This window comes from Pseudophryne corroboree, chromosome 1 (assembly GCF_028390025.1).
Source record: "Pseudophryne corroboree isolate aPseCor3 chromosome 1, aPseCor3.hap2, whole genome shotgun sequence".
NCBI classification, from domain to species: domain Eukaryota; kingdom Metazoa; phylum Chordata; class Amphibia; order Anura; family Myobatrachidae; genus Pseudophryne; species Pseudophryne corroboree.
This window is the reverse complement of record NC_086444.1, coordinates 111933274-111960300: the sequence shown is the minus strand read 5'-3', so window position 1 is coordinate 111960300 and position 27027 is coordinate 111933274. Positions and strand designations below refer to the sequence as shown.

At 46.1% G+C, this 27027-nt stretch overlaps 1 protein-coding gene across 4 annotated transcripts in view; it reads right to left on the bottom strand.

Annotated features, from left to right (window-relative positions):
* Positions 1–27027, bottom strand: part of ARL15 (ADP ribosylation factor like GTPase 15) — a 589960-nt gene that overhangs the window by 263936 nt on the left and 298997 nt on the right. The window contains exon 6 of one of the 4 annotated variants that reach the window (XM_063961997.1): positions 24791–25023. The exons of the other annotated variants lie outside the window; for them this stretch is intronic. Within the exon in view, the coding sequence (XP_063818067.1) occupies positions 24955–25023 (69 nt within the window). The 3' untranslated portion in view covers positions 24791–24954. Of the gene's footprint in view, positions 1–24790; positions 25024–27027 lie in introns of those variants that run through there. 4 annotated transcript variants of the gene reach the window in all.

The following is a 27027-nucleotide window of genomic DNA, read 5'->3' as shown; positions in this document are numbered from 1 at the left end:
AATACCTTTGGTGACAAAGTAATTCTAGTACCGCTCTATGTGTTCCGTGAAAAGTGAACAAGAATTGTACAAACACCCTAATTTACAGCGTTCAGCTATCTGAATACAGAGAACACGGAGATTTTCAGAGCCTGCAATTTAATGGCACCCCAGTCTGTGGTCCATGGTGACCTGCTGTGAAGTAAATCAGCCAAACTAATGTATGCTAACAAGTCTTTCACCTTGCATCTCTTTTATTTCGTGACCTTGCCCCTGTCCTACCCTGTCTAGCCATCCTCCCTTCAATGCCTACAAAATGGGCACTAGAACGCGGCCTTACTGCTCATTAGATCACAAGTTACTCAACTGGAACTGCCAGCGGTTCCTAAAAGGAGACTATACTTCAGAACTCTGTTGTGTCAAATGAAGAGAGAGGAATAACCCAGAGAGGGGTCACCCTGATCAATGATCAAAAGGAAATGTGAATAGAAGACCAGAAAAAAAAATGGTGGGGGAAATTACACACACACACACACACACACACACACACACACACACACACACACACACACACACACACACACACTTATATATATATATATATACATATACACACACACACGTACATATATATAGCTATATATATAGCTATATATATATATATATATATATATATATATACTAGGTGCTTCATCGCGCCCTATGGGCGCTCTTCACACCGTCGCAAGGGGCTACGCCCCCTTAACCCTTGCATGCCTTTCTGGGGTTCAATATTTGTGTTATATGGAGTATCACCTGCATTCCTTTGTTAGTGGTTAAATATTGCACAATGAAAGGGTGTGCGATGGTGAAGGAGGCGCAGCCCCTTGCGACGGCGTGAACAGCACCTGCAGGCCACAATGTACAGAATGTAGCGGGTGCGGGGGGTACTGCGGATGGTGTCTGTAGATGCTGCGGATGGAGGGGGGGCGGAAGTGGGGGTGGGGCCCGGATGGGGAAGGGTTGAGAGGTGCTGCGGGTGGGGGAGGGGCAGAGGAGTGCGGGATGCAGATGAGGGAGGGGTCCGGAGGCACTGAAGGTGGGGGAGGGGCAGGGGTGCCAAGGGTGGGGGAGGGGCTGGTGTGGGGATGTTGCAGATGGGTGAAGGGTTCCGGAGGTGCTGTGGGATGGGAAGGGGCGGGAGTGCTGCTGGTGGGGTAGGGGTCCGCAGGCGCCATGGGTAGGGGAGGGGCAGGTACGGGTGTTGCGGCGGATGGGGAAGGAGGTCCGGAGGTGCTGCAGGTGGTGGAGGGGCAGGTGCGAGGGTGCCATTGGTGGGGGAGGGGTGGGTGAGGGGGGGACCGCGGATGGAGGAGGGTGTCTGCAGATGCTGCGGGTGGAGGGGGGCAAGTGTGGGGGAGACATATAAGGGGGGTGAATGGTGGAGGGGGCCTGGAGATTGCTGGGGGTGGTGAAGGGGCGGAGGAGTGGGAGCCGCGGGTGGTGTAGGGGGTCTGGAGGCACAGCATGTGGGGGAGGGGTGGAGTGCCGCATGTGGTGGAGGGGAAGGTGCGGAGGTGTGGTGCATTGGGGAGAGGTCTGGAGGTGCTGCAGGTACTGTACCTGCCAAAAAGGTAGTTGGAGGGTATGCAGTAACAGGGCCAGGACAGGGGTGACAGGGTCAGAACAGGGTTGACTGGGCCAGGACAGGGGTGACGGGGCCAGGACAGGGGTGACGGGGCCAGGACAGGGGTGACGGGGCCAGGACAGGGGTGACGGGGCCAGGACAGGGGCGACGGGGCCAGGACAGAAATGACAGGGACAGGATAGGGGTGACAGGGTCAGTGTAGGGGCGGCAGGACCAGGACAGGGGTGACAGGGCCAGTATAGGGTTGACAGGGCAAGCACAGGGGTGACAGGGCCAGGATAGGGGTAGCAGGGCCAGCATAAGGGTGACAGGGCCAGGATAAGGGTGAAAGGGCCAGGATAAGGGTGAAAGGGCCAGGATAAGGGTGGCAGGTCAAGGCCAGGGGTGACAGGGACATGACAGAACACAGGGCACGGGAGAGATTGGTATTAGGGACAAAACAGTGGTGACAGACAGATGTGTCTTACCGGAGTCACGGCTGCTGGCTGCTGCTGTTCCACTCCAACCTGTTGGGATCTGCTGCTGCTGGAGACTTGGCATGGCTGACTCTCTCAGGCTGGAGTCCTGCTTCCTCTGCCCGTCCGCATCCCTCCCCCCCTCCTCAGTCACACACCGCAGACCTCGCGCAGCTGCCGGGCACTGTGGTAAGGTGAGACTGGAAATGACTGGTTAGCCCCCAGGAGATGCTGCGGCTGGAGGGAGGAGGGGGTCATAGCATGCACGTGGCGTGGACCTCACGGCTTCCGGGCACTGTGGTAAGGGGAGGCTGGGAGTGACTGGTTAGCTCCCAGGAGACGCTGCGGCTGGAGGGAGGAGTGGGTCAGAGCCTGCAAGCAGCTCGGATTTCTGCAGCGCTACCCGCCAGCTAAAGTGTGTGAATGAGCTGGGCGCACTCCACTGCGGGTGGCAGCGCTGCAGCTAGCGGTGGGGTTGCCGGGGCTGGAGATAACAGAGGCAGTATGGAACCTGCACAGCGGCAGGTGCCCCACTAAACTGCAGCTAAGAAGCGTGGAGTGTGCCAGAAAGTGACGCTCCTCCGCACCAGAGAGACCCTGCTGAGTATGCCGATGTGGGGGGTCAAGCACACAGTGAGCCGGTGCCCGTCTGTCTGTATGACATACCCCTCACACACCCCCATACCTCCCAAATGTCCTGATTTTTGCGGGACAGTCCCATTTTTTGGGGTCTGTCCCGCTGTCCCACCCGCGGGTCGCAGTGTCCGGCGGTGGGGGGGCAGTTGGAAAGCTCCTGTACTCGCTGTTCTGCTTAGCAGAGCAGCGGTGAATAGTGGAGACAGAGGGAGAGGGGGCATCAGGGGGTACGGATTAATGGGGGGGTTCCAGTAGCAGAGCCGGATTAAGGTGGGGGGGGGCAGGAGATACGTACCGTTGGCCCCACAGTTTTAGGGGGCCCCCCGGCTGGAGTAGCTCTGTCCCAGCTCAGAAGCTCCCCCCCCCCCGTCCTGCCAGCAACAGCGGCAGCATTGTGCTACAGTCAGCACACGCTGCTGCATATAGGCAGGTCTGTGGTGTTGCAGGGAGGCAGCAGTCTCCCTGCTTTCTTCTGCCTGTGCGGGTGTGTAGGGGGGAGCGACCACCTCTTCTGGATTTAGCCCTAGCTGAGGGGCCAAAATCCCATTTAAAAAATAAAAATAAATCGGAATTTGCATAAGGGGGCGTGGTCGCGTGGGCCGCGATTAGGCCACGCCCCCAACCCCCAGCAGGCACAGCAATGAGATAGGGCTCCCCTGTATCAAGTGCCCTGGGCCCCCCGGACTCATAATCAGCCCCTGGGAGCATGCCAGCAGCTCACAGAGCGCTGGGCATGCTCCCTCACTGACGAAAACGGGGACCCTCCCGTGAAGCCACGCCCCCTTTTCGCCGAGTGTGGTTTCCCTCCTTCTGCCTGGAGAAAGCTCCTGCAGAAAGCTGGGAGGTTTGCACCCCTGCCTGTGACATGTCCAATGCCCATGCTATCTGCTTCTGCTCCTAGTCTCCTGTAGATTTGGCCAGATCTCTGTGACTCATTTGACTAACTCCGCCCAGTGTTGTGACTCCGCCCAGCGTTAGCAAATGAATCACAAGGTCACAGAATAGGGCTATTATATAGGAGATATATATATATATATATATATATATATATACACATACACACACACATGTATGTATAAAAAAAAAGGTTCAAGAAAATAACACACATCGCTTGTGAGTTTTTATATATCTGTCTCTTAGAACACAAATTAACTAAATTTCTTTGATTTGCGCAAAAAAAATAACGTGTAAAAAGACTAAACGTCTATGTAATAACACAAGCATCCCACAGATGTCAACGGAGCCTGCACTGCACAAGTGTGGAAGCAGAGTTTGCTCTCCCAAGGGTGCAGATGTTACCGATGATCAACAGAAAACGTGTGAATATAAATCCGCAGGGTAATTTGTGCACGGCTATCTTGATATCACTATTCATTCTGCAGACAAGAGTGGAGAATGCCCTGCCATTTACTCCTTAGAGGACTGGCTAAAAAAAAGACCACACAGACTCACTTTAGGACGATATAATAGATAGACAGACTGGCCTTGACATTACCTTTAATGCAACAAGTTTGTCCGGTCGAGCTGACTTAACTGCTCTACAAAGCTAACCTTTACAAGACCTGAGCAAAAAACTATTTGGCTTTTTACAGAATAGCACGGAGTATCAAAGATGAAAAATAACAAGTTCAGTATGAGTGCTTCCCTATGCGTGTACGTTAGTATTTCACAGTAATGCCTGTTTATTTGAGATGGTTTAAAAGCTGGAAGACTTGGCAAAAGACTTCTACAAAACGAAATAATAATAAATAAATAAAAAACATTTACAATCACTTAATCAGTGATTTTTATTATAAAAAAATTATAAAATGGAGTCCTTGGCTCTGGTCTTATGCTGGGTACCAGAGGCGTCACTCACCTCTGTGACACCCGGTGCGGCAGCGAGGATTAAAGGGGCGGGGCTTCGCGGGAATGGGCGGGGCTTACATAGAGGGGCGGGGCTTCGCGGGAGGAACCCGTTTTTAAACCATTGCAGGCGCGCAAAGGGGGCGGGGCTTTGCTGAGGGGCGGGGCTTCGCGTCCCGACACCCGTTTTTTTTTTCACTGGGGGGTGTGGGAGGTGAGGGCTGACTCTCGGGAGGTGCTGTCCCTGCAGTGCCGGCTCCTACAAAGTGACAGGAGCCGAGTGCTGCACATAATATAACAGTGCAGCACTCGGCTTCTGTCACTCTGCAGGAGCCGGCATTTTGGTGTCACCCCTCGGCGGGTGACACCCGGGAGCGGGCCGCACCCCCCGCACCCCCCTTGTGACGCTACTGCTGGGTACACACTATGGGGGTAATTCCAAGTTGATCGCAGCAGGATTTTTTTTAGCAGTTGGGCAAAACCATGTGCACTGCAGGGGAGGCAGATATAACATGTGCAGAAAGAGTTAGATTTGGGTGTGGTGTGTTCAATCTGCAATCTAATTTGCAGTGTAAAAATAAAGCAGCCAGTATTTACCCTGCACAGAAATAAAATAACCTATCCAAATCTAACTCTTTCTGCACATGTTATATCTGCCTCCTCTGCAGTGCACATGGTTTTGCACAACAGCTAAAAAAAATCCTGCTGCGATCAACTTGGAATTACCCCCTATATCTTTTGCTGATCTGCAGGTGTGTACAAGCAAATATGTCTGTGAGACACGTCTTTTGGTGCCCATACACCTGTGAGATAATCGGTGCTAACCTTCAATTTCGACCGCATCTGTGAAAGAAATCGGGGGATTGTATGCACATTTTAGGTACCTTTCGACACTATGTGCGGGCACGCCGGTCGAATCTCACGTCTCAAGATAGTATGTGCTGCACTTAACATTTATCGAATCACTGTGCGATTGCATGTGTTGTTAAAAACACATGCTACATATCGCACTGCGATGTGCGATGGGCACCCGCCGGGAGTGGATGGAGGCCGCTCCTGCTCGGCAGTGACGTGCTCATCACGTGATTACCATACGATATATCACATGGTAATCACTTTGGCAGTTCAGGTGCGATTTAATCGCACCTGAACTGCCGGTGCGATGCCCCACGATGTCGCGTCGCATCGCACAAGTGTATGGGCAACATTTCACAGATATATTGCATCTGCTGTGCAACACAGCAGATGACCAATAAATCTGCAGATATATTTGTGCATCTTTCAGTGTGTATGAACAATCCCCATCTGCATATATAGCTGCAGATTAACAGCAGATCTATCTTTAAGATAAATTGGTGCATCTTTCTGTGTTTATGAACAACCACCACCGGCAGATATATCTGCTAGTGTGTACCCAGCTCTACGTACTGTGCTGCTCCTGTGATCAGGGCCGGATTAAGCCTACACGGGGCCCAGGGCACTGAAAACAGGTGGGGCCCTCCCCCTCATGTCAATATTTAATAACCTTCACTCGAAACACCTTATAAAATATGTTTAATGACCTCACACACACACACCCAGGCATATGCGCACACACACACACACACACACACACACAGGCATTGGCACACACAGGCACATTCACGTATGCACACACACATAAGTGCACTAAGCACTAGTTACTGCCTGCGCTGGGTGCGCGCCCTCCTGTGCTGTTCCTCCTCACCTTTTCCCTCACCTAAACCCACGAGCTGCTGCTGCGGCGGGATGCGTGAGTTCGGGACAGACTCTGAGGTAGAGAGCAGGGCAGATGACAGAGAGGAGGTGAGCGCACTGACGGCAACCCCCGCCTCCCCCTCCACTCGAATGATTTCTGTGTGGGCTGGGGCAGGGTCACAGACACTGGAAACGGCGCACAGTCTGTAAGGCAAGAGATGAACTGTGCTGCTGCCTCCCGCCCCTAGAAACATCAAAGAGGCAGGCACTGGGGATAATTCTATTTCTCTCCAGACTACGCCGTCGGCAGTAGCACTCTCAGCAGCTGCCGCTGCAACTGGGAGTGCTGCTGCTGGCGGTGGAGCCTGGAGACAGGCAGAATTGTCCGTGGACAACAGCTTCGGCCGAGGCCCCTTGAGATTGGGGGCCCAGGGTACTTAACCCCTGGAACCCCCCCTTAATCCGGCACTGCCTATGACTGGCATTCTCCAAGTGGTATACAACAGCAATTCCATAAGTAACAAAGACAGGACACACTATATGTACTGTAGTGTAATATTTATTTATTGAAAAACAAGGAAAGGTGGGTATCCACTTGGCAGCAGCTAATGGTTGCACAGTAATATAAAGGCAAAGCCTCGCTGTTGTACATCTGTTCTAGGCGTCCTGAAATGCAGCAACCACTAAATACTTATATTTCATTGCATAAAAAATTATTAATGATTATTATTTTTTTTAAATAAACAAAATATGTCGCTTAGTCACACAGTAAACTTATCATTTCTAATGTTCTGCCTTTTTTAAGTAGTGTGCAGTCAACTTTGGAAGGCGAACTAGCCCAAATAGATTGATCTACTTGATTTGCTAAATAGTCATATTAAGCATAGACAATTATTATAATTTTTAGTAATTGTAATAAAATGCCAAGGCGGGTATCCAAAATCCCTAGCACCCCCCTAGGGGGGGCAGACAGCAGCACAGAGTATATCAGGAGGCAGTATAACTCCAGAATTGCTGGACCCATGTACTTAAAAATTGGTACACAGGACTTCCGGTGGGCGGACCCGCAGCAGGCCGCGTTTTAAAAGGAGCTCTCCGATCCCGGACACCTCGAACTGGATTTGAGGGTCTTCATACCGGGACCTGTGCCCCAAATTAATATTAAGGGCCAGCGGAGATACTGGTGGGCAAGAGGTGATCATCCCCCCGGCTCCCCACCGCCTGGACTCACCGGAATCCGAGCTCCAACTGTGGTGCATGCTGCCCGCGGCCGCCATCTTGGAGGTGGCCGGGCATCCTACGGCTCCCGTCCCGTCCCGACTCCCCGCCTGAGGCGGCCGAAGAGAGAGGCACTGCTCGGCACACAAGCCGCTGAGCCCTGTGCCGCTACCGCTGGCGGTGAAGACATCCGCGTGTGCCCGCCGGGAGAGAGAACTCGACCTGCGGTGGGGTGAGTGTGCTGAGCCGGACTCTCCCTCCCCCCCTCCGCCCGCTACCTCCACGGACAGTGCGCTGAACACACGCGCGCCACACTGAACCCCCGTGAACGGAGGTCACCCTGCATAGGGGAGAATCAGGCACCTCTCTGGCCCTGGATAGTGGCGCCTCCTAGGAGCGACGCAGCCACTTTAATCAGCCGCCTCCAAATACCACACGCAGGCCCACATAACGTGAGGCCCAGAGGCCCGTGACGCCTACAAGCATCGGCTGCAGGGGTGACAGAATATATTCCCACTAAACTAATCCGGCATACCTTGATTTTAGCAATATATTACACGACCTCCAGAACATGGGCTGCTTGGTTTAGAACCCTCTACAAGCTGGATCGTATTGACCTACTGCTCTGAGCGCAGCAAGTACACGCTCACAATTACTCCCTGCAGGGCAGGATATCTCACTATACTTATTTTCTCATTGAAAAGTGCCACTACTGCGCTTCTGTGGATAAATACGTGGCCAAGACACAGAGAGGGGGACGCGGCTCAGCACCGGCAAAAACTAAAGACACCAGGGCATCCGTCTCAGCTTCCGTTAATTCGCCACCCCCATCGCCTTCGGCTAATGTCCTAGATGGCGTACCAGATTCTGCTAGATACACCGTGGACGCGGTGGCCAGAGCGCAGGAAATCTCAGACATATTATCGCCACTGCTAGACAAGAAACTTGCGGGGCTGAAGGACGCCATTGAATCCACCATGACGCAGTTAAAGGAACACAGCACACGACTGGATGAAGTTGAACAACGGGTCTCAAACTTGGAAGATGACCTGACTACCGCCCGATCTGACATTGATTCCCAGGCGTCTTCCATCTCCGCAATACAGGAGAAGCTAGAAGATTTAGAAAATCGCAATCGTCGAAACAATCTTCGTATGATTGGCTTACCAGAATCCGTTAGACCGAAAGAATTGATGGCTGTGGTCTCTTCCTGGTTGCCGGTGGAGTTAGGCTGCCTGACAGATGGGGAATCCTTGGCAATTGAAAGAGCACACCGTATTGGCCCGGACCTCCAGACAGACCGGCGGAGACCTAGACCGGTCTTATTCAAATTCCTCAACTACACAGACAAAGTCAAGGTGATGGACGCATACCGCAAAGCTCAGGAACTTTTCTATCACGGAGACAAGCTGCTCCTGTTCCAAGACTTCTCCTACGGTGTGGCCATGAAGAGGAGGGAATTTTTCCCTTCCTGCAAGATCTTGTTCGATGAGGGCATAAGATTTGCCCTGCTCTATCCAGCGAAGCTCCGAGCTCAACACAACGGCAAGACGTACCTGTTTGACTCACCCTCAGAGGCAAAGACTTTTGCAGAATCTGTGCGGAGCCGCTCCTCACATGCCTCCAAGGATGGAGACTGATCACGAACTTCATCACGGAACTAACATCTGTATTGTCTCCCTTATGGAGGTCGTGATTGGTAATGTATGGCTGATCATTAATGTTCTCTATGTTTGGTTTATTGCAGTATTATCTGCTCTTGAATTTGTAAAATGCTGGGCCTTCCCGTCCTTTCATTCCCCCCCCCCTCCCTTTTCCTCCCTTTGCCCTTTTTTTTCCCACCCCTCCCCCTATCCCCCCATCTACTCCCTATTCTGATCGGAGTTACACTACTAGTTTATAGTGAGTCTTCCGGACCACTGTTATGGGTTCAAACAAATGTGGAAAATGGACATACTGTAACACAAAGTTTGCAATTATTTTTAGTGTCAATGTTAGGACAAGGATTTGCTGCCTTTGTTAAAGGTCGGGTCCCCATGCTCGCTGGGACATGGGGGACTCCACAATTTATTTCAAAAATGCTCTATGTGTCCGTCAGGACGGGTATCGGTTAGATATACAATTAACATGACAACTTCGCTAGAGCTTAAGACGAGTCTAAAATTTCTTACATGGAATGTAGAAGGTCTTAACACTCCGATTAAACGTAGGAAGATATTGCAGCACCTCAAACGCCTGCGGCCGGATGTGACGATGCTGCAGGAAACTCATTGGAAATCGGGGGACCCCAACGTGCTTAGAGACAGTTGGATCCAGGGTTTTAGTTCAGCATCGTATACCTCCAAGAAGCGGGGGGTAGTGATTATATTCCATAAATCTCTTAGTTATAACATACTAGATACCCTAGAAGATGTAGGCGGTAGGTTCCTATTTCTAAAAGTACAATTTGAGGGGGAGCTATACACATTAGTATCAATATATGCACCGAAATCAGATCACAATGCTTTCTTTACTGACGTTTATGTCCGACTTCAGGAGTGGGCGGAGGGCCATCTGATAATTGGCGGTGACTTTAATTCCACACTGCAGCCGGCCCTGGATAGGTCAGGTGCTCTTGGTGGACGCAACTATTCCATTCCAGCATCACTGCAATTCTGGCTGACCCCACTCCATTTAATAGATCCATGGCGACACCAACACCCAGTTGACAGGGAATACACCTTTTATTCTCACCCACATGCCACGTCTACTAGAATAGACTATTGGCTGCTACCAATGGGACTGCTCTCTAGGTTACGAGATTCAAAAATAGAAAATATTGCCATATCGGACCACGCACCTACATGGTTCACACTAGACCTAAAATCTCCTAAACAGACCTCCTTTAACTGGAGATTTCCCTCACACCTATATAATTCCCCTGATTTCAAGTCGTACTTGGAGACTCACTTTCTCAATTATGCCAAAGACAATGCACAACACGTGGATGACATTGGTCTTTTCTGGTCTGCCTCCAAGCCGGTGGTGCGGGGTTACATCATTGCGTATGTTGCGGGTAAGCGTAAATGCCTTAATCAAAGGTTTCGTGACCTTGGCCTGGCACTGACGAATTCCTATGCGACGCTGTTAACCTCCCCGACGGAAGATAATCGCAGAATCTACATAGAGACTAAACATCTTTATGATACTCTATGCACAGAGAGAGCTCAATACGCTTTAGATTTCCAAAAACATAAATACTTCAAGTGGGGAAACAAAGCCGGCAAACTCCTGGCAAATGCAGTTCGTAGTCAACGACCCACTTCACGCATTCTCGCCCTTCAGTCTAATGCCCAGTTATCCTCTGACCCGACTGTTATCGCTGACTCCTTTTTATCTTACTACAAGGAACTATATACGGCACCACCAGACGACCCTATTAGCGGCATGGACTTCTTACGATCGGCAGGGGCTCCCACACTGACGGCGGAAGATAGAAACTCCCTCATGTCCCCTATCACTGACCTAGAATTGATAACAGTAATTAAAAAGTTAGCTAATGGAAAATCCCCAGGTCCAGATGGTTTGAGTGCAGAATATTATAAACTGCTGCTGCCCCATATCACTCCCCACCTATTAGCCCTATTTAATTCCATTTTGGCCGGCGGAGCTGCCCCGCGCGCCTTTAATCATGCACGCATGATAGTACTGCCAAAACCAGGAAAAGACCCTACTTTAGTTCATTCATACCGCCCGATCTCACTCCTAAACCAAGATTTCAAGATCTTAACAACACTCATAGCACACAGGCTACAAGAGGTACTGCCCATACTATTACATCCATCACAGACTGGCTTTGTGAAAGGGAGGACGTCAGTACATAATATCAGGCAGTTGGTTGCCGCTTTGACCATATCGGCCAGACTGCCAGGCGGGAATTCCTTGATAGTGAGCTGCGACGCAGATAAGGCGTTTGATCGCGTGTCGTGGTCTCATCTGTTGAGGGTGCTCCACTGGCAGAGATTTGGAGCTGATTTTGTAAAATTTTTCCGTACTATATACGACACGCCCTCTGCGTTCATCACAGTGAATGGATTGAACACAGACACATTTACACTACATAGAGGTACGAGACAGGGATGCCCCTTGTCACCACTCCTCTTCGACCTGGCATTAGACCCACTTATCAGACATTGTTATCTGAACTCTGACTGGCAGGGGATTGGAATTGTCAGTCACAGCCTTAAGGTCACGGCTTACGCAGATGATCTATTATTGTATTTTTCAAACCCTCAACATGCATTCCCTAGTCTATTGTCTTTGCTAGCGACCTTCGAGTCGATCTCAGGGTTTAAAATTAATAAATTTAAGACGGAAGCATTGGCGTTACATCCAAAGGCCACACACGGATGGGACTTACAGTTCCCTTTCCGATGGGCGAGCAACTCAATTGTATACTTAGGCCTTCAGATCCCTGTCCACCCGTCAGACCTTTATAGATATAATTTCCCACGAATAATAACTCGAATGTTGAATGATTTTCAAGCATTGAAACACTTGCCCCTGTCTTATCTGGGACGTTGTCACCTGATTAAAATGATCTCCTTCCCGAGACTGCTATATCCCATCCAAATGCTGCCTTTATTAATATCGGAGACAGACCTAAAGATCTTAAATAAGGCCTGTAGTGAATTCATCTGGGCACACAAAAAGCCTAGGATCTCCCTGTTTAAACTAAGTCAATCACAAAAATTAGGAGGTGTCAACCTACCTTGCATCAGAAGTTACACGCTAGCCGCGAACTATCGATACGCTATCGACTGGATACATGAGACGGAGACCTTTGCTAACTCCGGCTTGGAGCAGGCTTTCTGCCCTGAGCTCTCTCTTGTCAGTTTGCTACACATGCGTCCATCGGCCTTTCCTCCCCAGGTTAAAGACAATATACTATTGGCGTCGACTTGCGCGGCTTGGAGGCAGACACGCTCAAGGATGGGTGTCTCCAGCTATAACACGACTTTCCTGCCCCTGACTCATAACCCAGACTTTCAGGGGACTACGGCACGCACAACATTGACAGCCCTGTCGGGAGGTGGTATTAGGTTGCTATACCAGATGATTTGTAGAGATACTCGACAGGTTATCACATACCCTCACCTTTGCGAAAGTTTCCCACAATTTAAGATACCGTTATTCATATATTTCCAGATACGTAGTTATGCAAACAAATCTATAGCCACTATGACCGCAGAAGATTGGAATAATGCCTTAGACATTACTTTGCAGTCGACGCCTAAGATACACCCCTCCACTGCATTGCTCTATACATATATCAAAAAGTCCATTGACTGGGAGTCCACACAGACAGGGTTGGTAAAATGGTTATCAGATTTCCCATCTCTTGACACCTCCACCATGCTCAAGGCTTTTAATAGGATAAATAAGACTCTTATATCAGCTTCATATGCTGAGATGAATTATCAAATCTTACATCGATCCTACATCACACCTAAATTAAGGCTTCAAATGGGAACAGCGTCTGACTCTAAATGTTTTATGTGCGGCATGACGGACGCAGACATTTACCATTGCATGTGGAGTTGCCATGAAGTGAGCAAATTCTGGGGCTTAATACACACCTTCATCAAAGACAGACTACACCTCACCATGGATATTTCCCCGGAGTGGGTCATGTGGGATATACACCCGACGCACTCTGTCCACAAGCTGCCGATAGGACAGCGTCAGTTACTGACCAAAATAGCAGCAGCAGGCAAGAAAACCATATTATCGCAATGGATAGCCACTGACTCATTATCCTTAGCTTTATTTTACCAAGACTGTCATACCTATTCCATATGGAGTGGCTAGAAATGCTACTTGATAAAGAGAATAAAATAGCTAAATTCTTTGGCATATGGCTTCCCTACATACAGATGCTGGATGATCCGGTTAAAACCCCTCTACGACAAGCCATATCTCACACTACGTGGTATAATCTGGAAATTTTAGAACAGGGACACCCACCCTTTTAAAACGGTCACTAACATGATGCCTTAAGGTTATGCCTGATTTATCCTGTCACGGTTGAATTGTTTCAAATATGTAATATGTTGTACGATGTCCTAACATGTTTATATATATACCATGCGACAATGTATGTAAATGTTACACAGATGTCCAATAAACTATTTTTCAAAAAAAAAAAAAAAAAAAATTGGTACACATATGCCTTCCAATCTGCCAACAAACACTGTGGGCGGAAGACACCCCTAGCGCCCTTAGGGGTGAGCCAGCAGCACTGAGTATTTCAGCAGACAGCATAACTCTGGAATGCCTGCAGCAATTTACAACAAACTTGGTACACATATGACTTACACTCTGGAAACAAACACTATAGGGGTCAGACACCCCGAGCACCCCTATGGGTGGGACAGCAGCACAGAGTATGTCAGCAGCCAGCAAAACTGTGGAAGGCCTGGAGCAATTTACACCAAACTTTGTACACATCTGACTTAAAATCTTGGAACAAACTCTGTGGGGGCTAAACACTCCCATCACCCCTAGGGGTGGAACAGCAGCACAGAGTATTTCAGGAGACAGCAAAACTATGGAAGGCCTGGAGCAATTTACACCAAACTTGGTACATATCTCACTTACAATCTGGGAACAAACTCTGTGGGGGTTAGACAACCCTAGAACACCTAGGGATGGCACAGCGGCCCAGAGTATTTAAGGAGACAGCATAACTCCCGAATGGCTAGACCAATTTACAAAAAACTGGGTACACATATGACTTACACTCGGGAAACAAACAATGTGGGGGTCAGACACCCCTAGGGGTGGGACAGCAGCACAGAGTACATCAGCAGACAGCATTACTGTAGAAGGCCTGCAGCAATTTACACCAAACTTGGTACACATCTGACTTACAATCTGGGAACAAACTCGGTGGGGGTTATACACCCCTACCACCCCTAGGGGTGGGACAGCAGCACAGATATTTTCAGGAGACAGCATAACTCCAGAATGCCTAGACCAATTTACAACAAACTTGCTACACATATGACTTACAAGCTGGGAACAAACACTGTGGGGGTAAGACACCCCTAGGGTTGAGGCAGCACAGTTTTTTTAGCAGACAGCATAACTCTGGAATGCCAGGAGCAATTTACACCAAACTTGCTACACATATTACTTACACTATGGGAACAAACACAGTGGGGGTAACACACCACTAGCACCCCTAGGGTTGAGGCAGCACAGAGTTTTTTTTAGCAGACAGCATAACTCTGGAATGCCTGGAGCAATTTACCCCAAACTTGCTACACATATTGCTTACACTCTGGGAACAAACACTGTGGGGGTAACACACCACTAGCACCCCTAGGGGTGGGCCAGCAGCACATTGTATATCAGGACATCCATGATATGTCAGTGATGACAGGGCTGCATGGGACAGGGGAAGCAACATGATGTGAGGAGGGGAATGGAGGTAGCACGAACCCAAACACTGAGAGTTATATAGTGGAAGTATAGTGTGTGTGAGTCTATTTTCGTCAATTTCACTCAAGGGATACTACTGCAGAATTGATCCAGCATGTGAAGTTGTGCTCTATCCTCCGGTCAACATTTCAGTTTATTGCAAACTTTCATCAGGACCAGATGAAAGTATACATAAAACTGAAACACTGACCTGAGGATAGTGCCTAACTGCCTGTTTCTATCATTGTGGAAGTCCTCTGATTGCCCGTGCTCCTGCTTTTATCTATCTATATATATCCACATAGGAGTACAAATTTCATAGATTTTCCCCTGAAATACAGAATGGATTATGCATAGCCTATTTACAAAAATATTTACAGAAATATTAAAAGCATTGAATCTTTTGAATATATATCATAACAACATATTCAAAACTGTGGCAATTCTGAAACGGGAAAGCATTCATTTTTAAACATCTGATAAACAGAATGGTAAAAAGGTGCATTATTTCTAACGGTTTCCCAGCCCAAAGTTTGGCGAAGTGCAATTCTGATTTAATCTTTATTAGGTACACTGAGTTTTATTGCCATTTTAACTGTTCTCTTTAAAAAGAAAATCCAACTACTATAACATTTTGATTTAAGTGGTCCAAAGGAAAAATTAGTTTTACCGTTTCAGACAATGGCAAGACATGGGAAAGATAGAAGTAATACAGGTTTTGCCAACAGTATACTGTACTTAGCCAAATGAAAGCATAAGAGATCTAGAACATCAGGGGTTTGTTTTGTTTTTTTGTTTAAAGGAATTAAAAGAAAAACAGCGCAAAGAAAAGTTACATAATTCCTAAAGATTAAAAAGGAAAGGAAATCAATGAACAGATGGAGAAGATGATATGCTGAGAATTTTTATACTTATTTGTTTAAAAGAAAGTGCCAAGATTGTTCATAACCGTTTATACAGAGGCTTCCAAGCGGTCTCCCAAATATTAAAGGACCATATTTTTATTGTTTTAAAATCAATGGCTAATAGATTTATACATCTTAATTTTTATCACTCACAAAAGTGAACATTCTTGTGTCTTGGTAACACAATCCTACAACAGAATACAAAGGCAGATAATATTGTTACTTTCCAATAGCTAATTTGTTTAAACCAATTTTCTACTAGGACAAGCTATTAAATCGTACATATGTCACTGCACAGCACGCATAGTCTATCACACGGGATATGATATGCCGCCTGTCGGGATCCCTGTGCTCACCATACCGACACCGGAATCCCAACAGCCAGCATACCGACAACTATTCTCCCTCTTGGGGTGTCCACGACACCCCTGGAGGGAGAACAATAGCAATATGCGCATAGTGCGCCACTGTGATGGCAGCGTGGCAAGCGCAGCGAGCACACAAGGGGCTCTTTTGCGCTCACCCCGCTGCCTGCATAAAATACTACACCCCTATCACACATACTGTGCACATTAAGTTTATCGGGAAGATCACCAGAAATAGAGGATGGTAAAGTATTAGTAATTGGATGGGAAGGTGCGAGGAAAGAGCTGGGAGAAGGGAGAGGGCAGATAGCGGGTGAGATGGGGGCGGCTGGCTGAGGTGCCAGGTCAATGAGTACTGATAAAAACCAATGCATCTGCATAAAATTATCAATTCATCATATTGCAGTCAATACAGTGGGTATATACAGTCACCCATTCCTTCATCTTATCAGGGTTTCCTCAATCCTCCATGCTACAGCCGACGATACCGTTTCGGTGGTATTGCCACCTTCCTCCAGTGCAGCCCTGGATGAAGGTGGCAATACCACCAAAACGATATCGTCGGGTATGGACTATATATGTGTGTGTATATACGTGCGGTGAGGTTAGTGGCTGGAGAGGCACACATGAGGGTGTAAAGGGGAATGGGGGTTATGTGTTCACTTAACCTCAACTACTCTGACATTCAGTGACTCCCATTGTCGGCGGATGTAAGCTCCGTGGAAGGAAGGAGGATGCACCAGGGAAGGGCGATCCCTGCTGGTCACGGCTGCATGCTCCGATAGGGGTTGTGGAGGGGGGGGGGGGGGTCAAGTCTTGGTACCCGTGGCTGCAAGTTCCAGTGGGGGTGGGGGGCCTGAGTCTTCGTAACCAGTACCCGTGGCTACAAGCTCCGGTGGGAGGGCTCAAGTCCTAGTACCCGCGGCTGCAAGCTCCGGTGTGGGGGAAGGAGGTCTAAGTACCTGCGGCTGGTGTCTGGTCTCCTGTTGCAAGCTTCTGCGGGGGTGGGGGGTTGGTGGGAGAGATAAGTACCTGCAGCACGGACACTATGGAGGGAGAGTACTGGTGCGCTGTGCACTGACAGAGATAGCTCAGTGCTGTCCAATCACGTCTGCCTGACTGACAGGGGCTGAAGTCACGTCCCTGTCACTGAGGCAGGAGTTCTGGTGCCGCTTCCCATGTGTCTTTGAATTGGCTTTTTCTGCCTGCAGCTTGGCCCCTCCCCCCGACTGCCCCCAGCCTCAGCGACTTTATCATTGTTAGTGGGAGGTAGAAGAAAATGTGAACTGGCGCCGGCTGTTAAACCAATAAGGGACGATAGATATTTTTAAAATTGAAAATTCACATGATTTTTAATAAACATTAAAAAGAAGTGCTAAACATCACATAAACACACTTTCTTAATCATTCCTAAATCGGGAAATAAAAATAGGTGATTTTGGTTAGGGCCACTTGGATCACACAAAAAATGGCTGATATGCACACTCTCCGGTTAGGGCTCGCTCCTCATTAAGCATTGGTTCTCTTTAGATGTGTGTATTTACCCAGTCCTTGGAAAGCTGTCCCCATGGGTCTCAGTATTGCTGATAGAGATCCAAATAGCAGCAGGGGTGATTCCAGGTTCCAATGGGGCTATTAGTGTCCAAAATAGAGGCAGAGAGTCCAATCAGTACCGGGGGATTCAAATGGATCCAATAGTAGTGGTCCGTATCCTTAGCTCAACGCGTTTCGCTGGTCTTGCGTCTGCCAGCTTCCTCAGGAGCATGTATCACCCAGGTAGGCCTTTGAGGTTTATATACTCTCTACATTAGCTGAGAGTGGGGCCACCTGATTCTTGTCATAATACAATTTATAAAACGTCCCATAAAAATACTACAAATTTTATCCAGAAGGCAATCCTATTATATAATAGGCACAATAAAGATTATATACCCAGAAAACGAGTGTTTTAAATACCTGTTTAGTATGTAATACATGATGACACTTCCTGGTCATGTGACCGCAACAGGCCACATGATTCTAGTGACCTATCAGTCTTAGGTATTATTTCAATTTCCTTGTTTGTTCCGATCACGTGATCGCCTTCGGTCACGTGATCGGCGTCATATGGTTAGTCATAGCCGCATCACAGAGCTCTCTATCACATGTCTGCACGTCACCTGACACAGACGGCCCTATCATGTCGCGCTGGATTTGTATTGTCAACAGCGCTGCGTTCCACGTGTTCTTTTTGCGTTCCGGAACCGTTCAAGACCAGGAAGTGTTATTCTATTATAAGAATATCAATATCACAGTAGTCCTATTTGATTTAAGGATATGTGTATATATTTAGATCTATCTACAATAGATCACATCTAACATTGAAAATATGAGCAGCATAATGGAGACATATACATGGGGACATAGGAATAATAATAGAGCACAAGGAGTTTCATATTTCATCATTATTATTCATTATTATAATAAAAATCCATTTGTACCGCATATGTCTCGTATTTAGATATTATCATTATATTTCTGAGGTGCAGAAGTAACAGGAATGAGAGCAAGAGGTATAATAATAAGAGGGGTAGAGACAGGAGGTATATTTCAGAAACCATATAGATTGATTTTACGTAATATATGAAAAGACAGCATTATATATACACAGTTTGATAAATCGGCAGGTGTCAGATTATATATTATATAGTCCTTATTAAATTTAATCATCTACACATGATTGTACATGGCACATCAATCGATACTGTGCATATGCAAACATGTTAATTGACATTATATTCTGATATGCCTGATTTTTGCCATCCTATAAAGAATTCCTAGTATAATCTAATTGTTAATAAAAGAGATGGGAAGGTGGTGGTGAAACCGAAAGAATTATGAAATTATATTTAACCTTAGTTATACAGAGGTACTAGACCTCTGTGATGGATTAACTCTATTTATTTAGCAGTATATTTAACAGGAGAATAGTGGAGGGGGAGTGTGTATCAAGTTATAATTATTCTAACCAATGTGTTAGGGGATGGTATTGAGTTCCATGTTTTCGTTTAATCCATCCGGATGGAGGGAATTGAATTTGAGCATCCAATATATCTCTCTGCAACACAGTCTGTTAAATCTGTCGCCTCCCCTCGGGGTGGATGTAATATGTTCAATGCAGACTAAGGGGCCCTATACACTAGCCGATCCGCCGCCGAGCTGCCCGACGGCGGATACGGCCGACGAGCGACCCGGCGGCGGGGGGGCAGTGACGCGGGGAGTGAAGTTTCTTCACTCCCCCCGTCACGCGGCTGCACTGAAGTGCAGGCAAATATGGACGAGATCGTCCATATTGGCCTGCATGCACAGCCGACGGGAGACCAGCGATGAACGAGCGCGGGGACGCGCATCGTTCATCGCTGGAGCCTCCACACTGAAAAATATGGACGAGTTCTCGTTCATTTATGAACGAGATCGTTCATATCTTTCCAAAAATCGGCCAGTGTGTAGGGCCTATAAGGATAGACTTCTTGGATCCCCTGCATGAACCTTACTGAAATGACGGGACACACTATGCATATTATACTGTTTGAGGATGTTCCGGCGATGTTCCATGAATCTCACATGTATTGGTCTTGTGGTCCTTCCCACATAATTAAGGCCACAACCACAAGTAAGTAGATAAACTACATATTTAGTATCACAATTCATGAATGATCTAACATGATATTGTTCTTTGGTATCTGTCAGTGTTAGTACAGTTGTCCTTTTTAGCATATGTGTGCACGTTATGCATCGAGGCTTCCCACATCTAAAACAGCCCATTGGCTTAGTGGGTAGCCATTCAAGACCTATGGGTACTGGTTTTTTCATCTTATTATTCTTATCTTCTCCCAGGTGGCTTGGCGCTAGTATAGATTTTAGGGATCTATTCTTTTTATATACAATTTGTGGCTGAGAGGGTAGGACCTCACTTAGGATTCGATCTTGTTTGAGGATTCAATAATTTTTAGAGATTATAGTTTTTATTTCTTTAGCACATTTATTATATTTGCAGACGAAGGCACATTGTCTTTCATTATGTTTAATCCCTTTTTGGTTCTCAGTGATCGTATTTTTTGTTGATAGTAATTTGACCCTATCCATACTCCTTACATCATCAAACGCTTGTTGTAGAAGTTTATCAGGATATTTACGTTGTCTGAGAGAGTCCATTAGTTCATTTGCCTGTATAGTAAATGTCTCCAAATCGGAGCAATTGCGCCTTAGGCGCATAAGTTGTCCCTTCGGTATGTTGTGCTTCCAGGGTGCATAATGGGCACTATCATAATGCAAGTACGAGTTGGTGTTGACTGGTTTGGTGAAATTTGAGGTGACAATTCTATTGTCAGATATTTCAAGGGTCACATCCAGGAAGTCTATCCGTTCACTGCTACAAGTGTGAGTGAAGGTTAAATTATATGTGTTGGAGTTCAAGTGAGTGAGAAAAGATGAAATAGAAGAAAGATCCCCATCCCAAATAATAAATAGATCATCAATATAACGGCCATAGAAGACCAGATTCGCCTCCCAGCTGTTGCCCCACACCATTGAGTCTTCAAGATGACCCATGTATAGGTTCGCATAGCTGGGGGCGAATCTGGTCCCCATGGCCGTTCCCATCACCTGAAGATAAAATTGCTGGAGAAACAGAAAATAATTGTGAGAAAGTATGAAGGAAATGGAGTCTATAATGAAGTTCTGGTTATCCATGCTGAGATCGCCATCCTCGGATAATTTTTTAGAGATCACATCAATTCCAACAGAATGTGGGATGTGTGTATACAGTGCCTGTACGTCTAGCGTCAGGAAATAGTAGGAATTTTTCCACTGAAGATTAGAAATTTTGTTTAAAAAATCGGTTGTATCTCGAAGATACGATCTCAGCAGTGGGAGGTAGAGCTCTCACTGCCTCCCACCCTCGTTTCAGCTTTGTTTTCAAAGCAAATAGGATTAGAAATATACAAAGAGGATTTTAAGGACACAGAACATGTGTTATATTGTAAATATCATATATATATATATATATATATATCTACATATACACACACACACACACATATATATACGGTGTAATATATATACGGTGTAATATATATATACACACACACACAAACTAATCTCACCCACTTAAATCAATTTAAATTAAGAAATCCGTACCATTTAGGGTGTGCAGTCCATGGTCCCCCTATATATAATTAACATTTAAATGTGGAAAGCAGATATGGAAAAGAGATCTAGACACACAGAGGAGGAGGGCAAATAAAGGAAGAAATTATTACATAGTGACAGGTCAACTAAAAGTGCGGATGTACACCTGTGTACTTACAAATCTTTGCTATAAACTGCAGTATGGCGAACACATTGCGGGAGTATGACCTACTGCTATTAACCGCGGGTGTGTGCCCGCCACTACTAAAGCGCTCAAACACCGGGTAGCGGAATCCCCGCTAAGTCCCCCTGTGTTTGTCTGGCAGCGGGAGAGTCCACTTCCGGCTACCAGCGCCCGCATCCACGGATGTGTGCATTTGATCGCTAGAGTGTGCTGATCTCAATAAGAACAGGCTGCGGGAGCATAGCTCCCCGTTTGGCTGCCCATACTGTGTAAGTACAGAGGGCTCCCCCTCCCATTCTAGGCAGCGGAAGCATCGCTCCTCCCGCTGCCTGCGGCCATTGTATGGAATTTTAAGGTTGCGAACGCCACGCTGTGCCAGGAAACCTTGCCTGCAATGCGTTCACATCACAGGCAAGGCTGCAAGAGGACACATCTCTAGGATGACAAATCAAAGCAGCCTCTGTAACAGAGTTGTATGGAATAACATATTGCCTATCATCATTTATAACGCTGTGCTTTCAGTTACAGTCACTTATCCATAATGAACCGATTAGCTGCATTCACCCGAATATTGGTTTGGTCCTGGAAATGGCTATCCCAACCAGGACTTAAAGTGTCCTGAAAGGTGGTGGAACTCATCTCCACTTGATAAACCCGCCACCCCCCCGCCCCCCATCCTTTCTCCCCTCCACCCGAGATAAGGCGGAGCTACTCTGAGATGGTGCCTTACCTCTGCCACAGGTGCAATTAGGTAACTAGGGAGCAAATTATAAAAAGAACATGATGCCTCTTTAAAACTGCTCTTAAATTCCTTCTATTGCTACTGAAATACACATGGAAACACAAATAAAGGAAGTGCGAGAGGAAGATAAAACCTGAATATGACTGGGATCAATACCACATGCACTGTTGTGTATTGGAACATTTAACGTGAATGGTCAGGGGCCCTGGGGCTGCTTAGGCCCCCAGAAGCTATAGGAATTATGATAGTATGAAATGCATTCTAGATTAAAAAAAAAATTTTTTTACTTCTTGCCAGCACCTGAGACTACAATGTTAGGTCACTTAAAATGAAAAAAAAAAAAATAGTTCTAAGCCATTAGTGCCACTCCTAATTAATTTTTTGACACCTGAATATTTTTTTATGGGTTCCTTAAGTCTTTGTCACTTGGGTGCCCCAAGGCTGTTTTGCAACCCCTATGTATCCCCTGTGCTCGAGTCTTTTCTTACCTATACTGTATGGGGGACGGCTGCAGAAATTGATCCTCTTCATCCTGAGGTAGTTTTGAACCGGTATTTTATATGCATATAAGAGGTCATGTGGTACGGAAGCCACCTGTTTGTGTAGCAACAATTGGAATTACAGCGCTCAACAGGTCTAGTACATAGATTCTTTAGCAGCCATTAATTATGAGGTGTCCCAACCACACGTATAACAAACATTTTAAATGTAGTATTATACTATATACTAGTGTCCAGCAAAAAAGGAACCAGAGTCCAGCAAATTGTAATGACAGACTATCCGACACCAACCCCCATTCTCTTCAGCACTGTCCCCATAAGCGTTTCATCAATTTAACCACCCCTGCGTCTCCCCAGCACCATCTTTCTGCCTCTCTCCAGAAGATCATCCCACCTGGGTTACTCCAGCAACAGATCATCCCACCTGTGTCCCCCCAGCAGCAGATCATCTCACCTGTGTACCTGCAGCAGCCAACCACACCTGTGTCCCTGCAGCAGCGAACTGCACCTGTGTCCCTGCAGCAGCGAACTACACCTGTGTCCCTGCAGCAGCGAACCACACCTGTGTCCCTCCAGCAGCAGATCATCTCACCTGTGTCCCTGCAGCAGCCAACCCCACCTGTTTCTATTGTGCAGCAGCTCATCCCACCTGTGTTCCTGTAGCAGCTAAGCCCCACCTGTGTCCCACTAGCAGCAGATCATCTCACCTGTGTCCCTCCAGCAGCAGATCATCTCACCTGTGTCCCTGCAGCAGCCAACCCCACGTGTGCCCCTCCAGCAGCAGATCATGTCACCTGTGTCCCTCCAACTCACCTTACTGAAATAGCTTCCGTGACAGCCTGGAGTCCTGTCCTATCCAGTAGCTGGCTCTGAAGCACTTGTGCAGTGACTGAAGTCACACAGTGAGTCCACTTGATTCAGAACCGCCTCCTCTCCCTCCGTGAACTGCGGAGTGTGCGCAGTAGGCGGCAGAAAGGAGACAGCCATTGCCCAGTCACATCACTGTGTCTCATTCTCGCCAGCGCTGTAGGAGGAGGCAGGGCCAGGCTTTCACAGTAAAGCCGCCCACTCTTCCATCACATCTAATGATATAGGTGGGGCGGCGCACAGTGTGGGATTGCAGGAAGAGTAACCCAGGCCAAAGCGAGGTGTGCCGGTGGAGGCGCAACACCTCCAAAAAGAACTGAGGGAACCCAATTCTGGCCCACTTTAACCTCTAGTCCCAACATCTGCACTTAAAGCAACTATCTTACATCGCAGTGGGTGAACCAGTGCCTATAAACGGACCGCAATCCATTCTCAAATATAGGAATCAATGATACAAGTCAGAAAGAACAAGGAACACAAATGTCTCTACTTACTACACACAGATAGGGGAGTTAGTTGTAATTGAACCCATGACCCCAGTGCTGTGAGGCATACATACTAACCACTGTGTCACCACACCTATCAAATGAGTTTCAAGATACAGCATCGCTTGGCTAGTGATAAAATGGAAAGTAATACACTAACAGCCAACCAGCTCCTAACTGTCATTATTCAAACACAGCCTGTGACATGGCAGATAGGAGCTGATGAACTGGTACTTTATCTCTCTCCGTTTTATTACTCTCCACGCGATGATGCATCTAGCCCGTAAACCGTATCGTAACACTAACAATTAAGTTTAGTGTCACAATATGAATCTTCACAGGGCAAATATACACTACCTATAACATATTTAGTAACATATGGACTCCCGATGTTCTGCACACACAGCTATACAGTATAAGTATCTGTATTGTTGCATTTAATAATATAAAAAGCGAACAGCCAAACTGCTTGCTCAACAAAGACAAAGTAAAGTATCATCGGTAGAGTCCTACAGGTCAAACAACCATAAACACTACAAAATAACATTTCATTAAAATTTAGACGTGTTTTATTCAATACAGTACATGATTTTAAAACAAGTTTCATTTTTATGGCTCTTTAAGACAAACAGATTCAAATCGGAGCATTTAAGATTTGATAGAATATACAACACTAAAACCAAAAATAAAATCACAAGTTTGAAATCTGACCATCTGCAGTGAATTAAAAGTAAAACCCGTTATACTGTTGGCTATTTCACTTTGTGCTATAATTTTCTCTATCTCCTGTCATCAGATTAACGTCCAATAGAGACATTTTTGTGTGTGTGTCTGTACACAATTCTCCTTGGCAAGAAGACCATCAGCTGAAAAATCGTTTTAAAAAGTTGGTATTAAAAACAGCAATAATAAAAACAGCTTATCTGGGATGGTAGCATTACGTAAAAATAAAAAATAAAATTATAATTATAATAATACCGCACATCTTCCAATTTTTCCAGAGACCCTTGATTGTCTGGACCAGTATACAAGTGCTATTCTGGGTTCCAGCACAAACTGTGTAATGAAGAATGTAAGAGGAGATGGTTACTCCCTACAATATGGTGTTCAATTTCACAATCCAGCATGAAATGTCAGGAATATTGTAAAATAAGATTAAATCTACGTTATGGTGTTGACAGACTCTGGAAGCTGACATGGGCATACCATGCAGGGATTTTGATCTACAGGTTCAATCCGTGTCCGTACAATGAATCACAGTTTCATTTCAGAATACTTCAATAGAAAGTCAACCGGCACACGAGCCAAAACCAAAAATTTTGAAAGCTCGAGTCTCTCTCCAGAAAAATAATTTATTAATAGTAACAATGTTTTTATTGGAGCATATGTAAGGTTACTACAACGCTTTTTCGAGAAATCATTTGAGATAAATGAGCTATGAGCTCATGGATGTCTTTTGTTTAAGAAAATGCTTATTACATTTGGAAACGCAGTGCCAGCGTAGATAGCATTGTCGCTTCACACCACCTGGGTCATGGGTTTGATTCCAACCAGAGCCCTGAATTAATATTTTCAAGCTCTCCCCGTGTTTGCGTGGGTACCCTCCAGGTTCTCTGGTTTTCTCCAACAAACCAATGACATTCCAGCAGGTAAACAGGCTTCCGGTATGTGGTAGGGAATATAGATTGCAAGCTCCACTGGAACAAGCACTGACGTGAAAGACTAAGGGATCTATTCATGAAGCAGTGAAAAGAGTGGGGAAGTGAGCCTGTGGAGAAGTTGCCCATGGCAACCAATCAGCTGCTCCGTACAATTGTATAGTATGCAAATTATAAATGTTACTTCAATGCTGATTGGTTGCCATAGGCAACTTCTTCACTGGCTCACTTCTCCACATTTTCACTGCTTCATGAATAGACCCCTTAAATATGCTTTGCAAAGCGATGCGTAATGCTATATAAAAAACACTTTACAAAGAACATTTAAAGCCCTACACCTAATAAGTTTTCTGAGCACTGTTTCTCTGTCAAATTTGGAAATACAACATTAAAAAAGGATTATGACCTGAGTTAAGGAATGCGCCAATTATTATAGATCATTAATAATAAAAATTAAAAAGGCAAAACCATTAATACTAGAATAACCAGTTCCATCCATCTCTGCAAAATGGCTTCAGATATAACTTTTAAATAGAATGTGAGAAAATCAGTCAGAAATTACAAGTGTTCCACCATATTTAATTTTTTCAAAAAGGAGGCAACACTATCCCTCGATGACTAAAGCACTCTGCAATCTCTCACTGTCGTGCATAAATGATACAAAAACAAAAATATATTACTCCAAGATTGAGGTAGTAAATCTAATAACTGTACTTTTTGCTACATGGTGAGAAACTACAATCTAAAATTGGAGAAGTATTTGCTATCAACAATGACAAAGAGATATTCCTATATTAAAGCACTGTGCAATAACTTTTTTGTTAAAAATACAATAACTTAAACACAAAAGGGAGTTGTCCTACTATTCATACAATAGGAATGTATGCTACCCTATGTACCGCATGATAAAATTATAGGGATGTACACGGTTGCCAAAATGTAGTTTACAATGCTTGAAAGACTACTTTGATTTATAGCAAGGATTTATTGGGTGACAGCTAATGTTGCAAGAGAAAAGAAAGACTATACATACATATATATATAAAATGTATTGAGAGGGTTCATGATATGAAATCTGCAACTTATTGTTGTTATAGTGAATGCACAGATTGAAGTTCTGGAGCTCTATCCAATGGATAACGTTATCCTTTGATTGCTGTCATCACTTAGACGCAACTACAGAATTGTTTACTCACAATTGTACTTAAAATC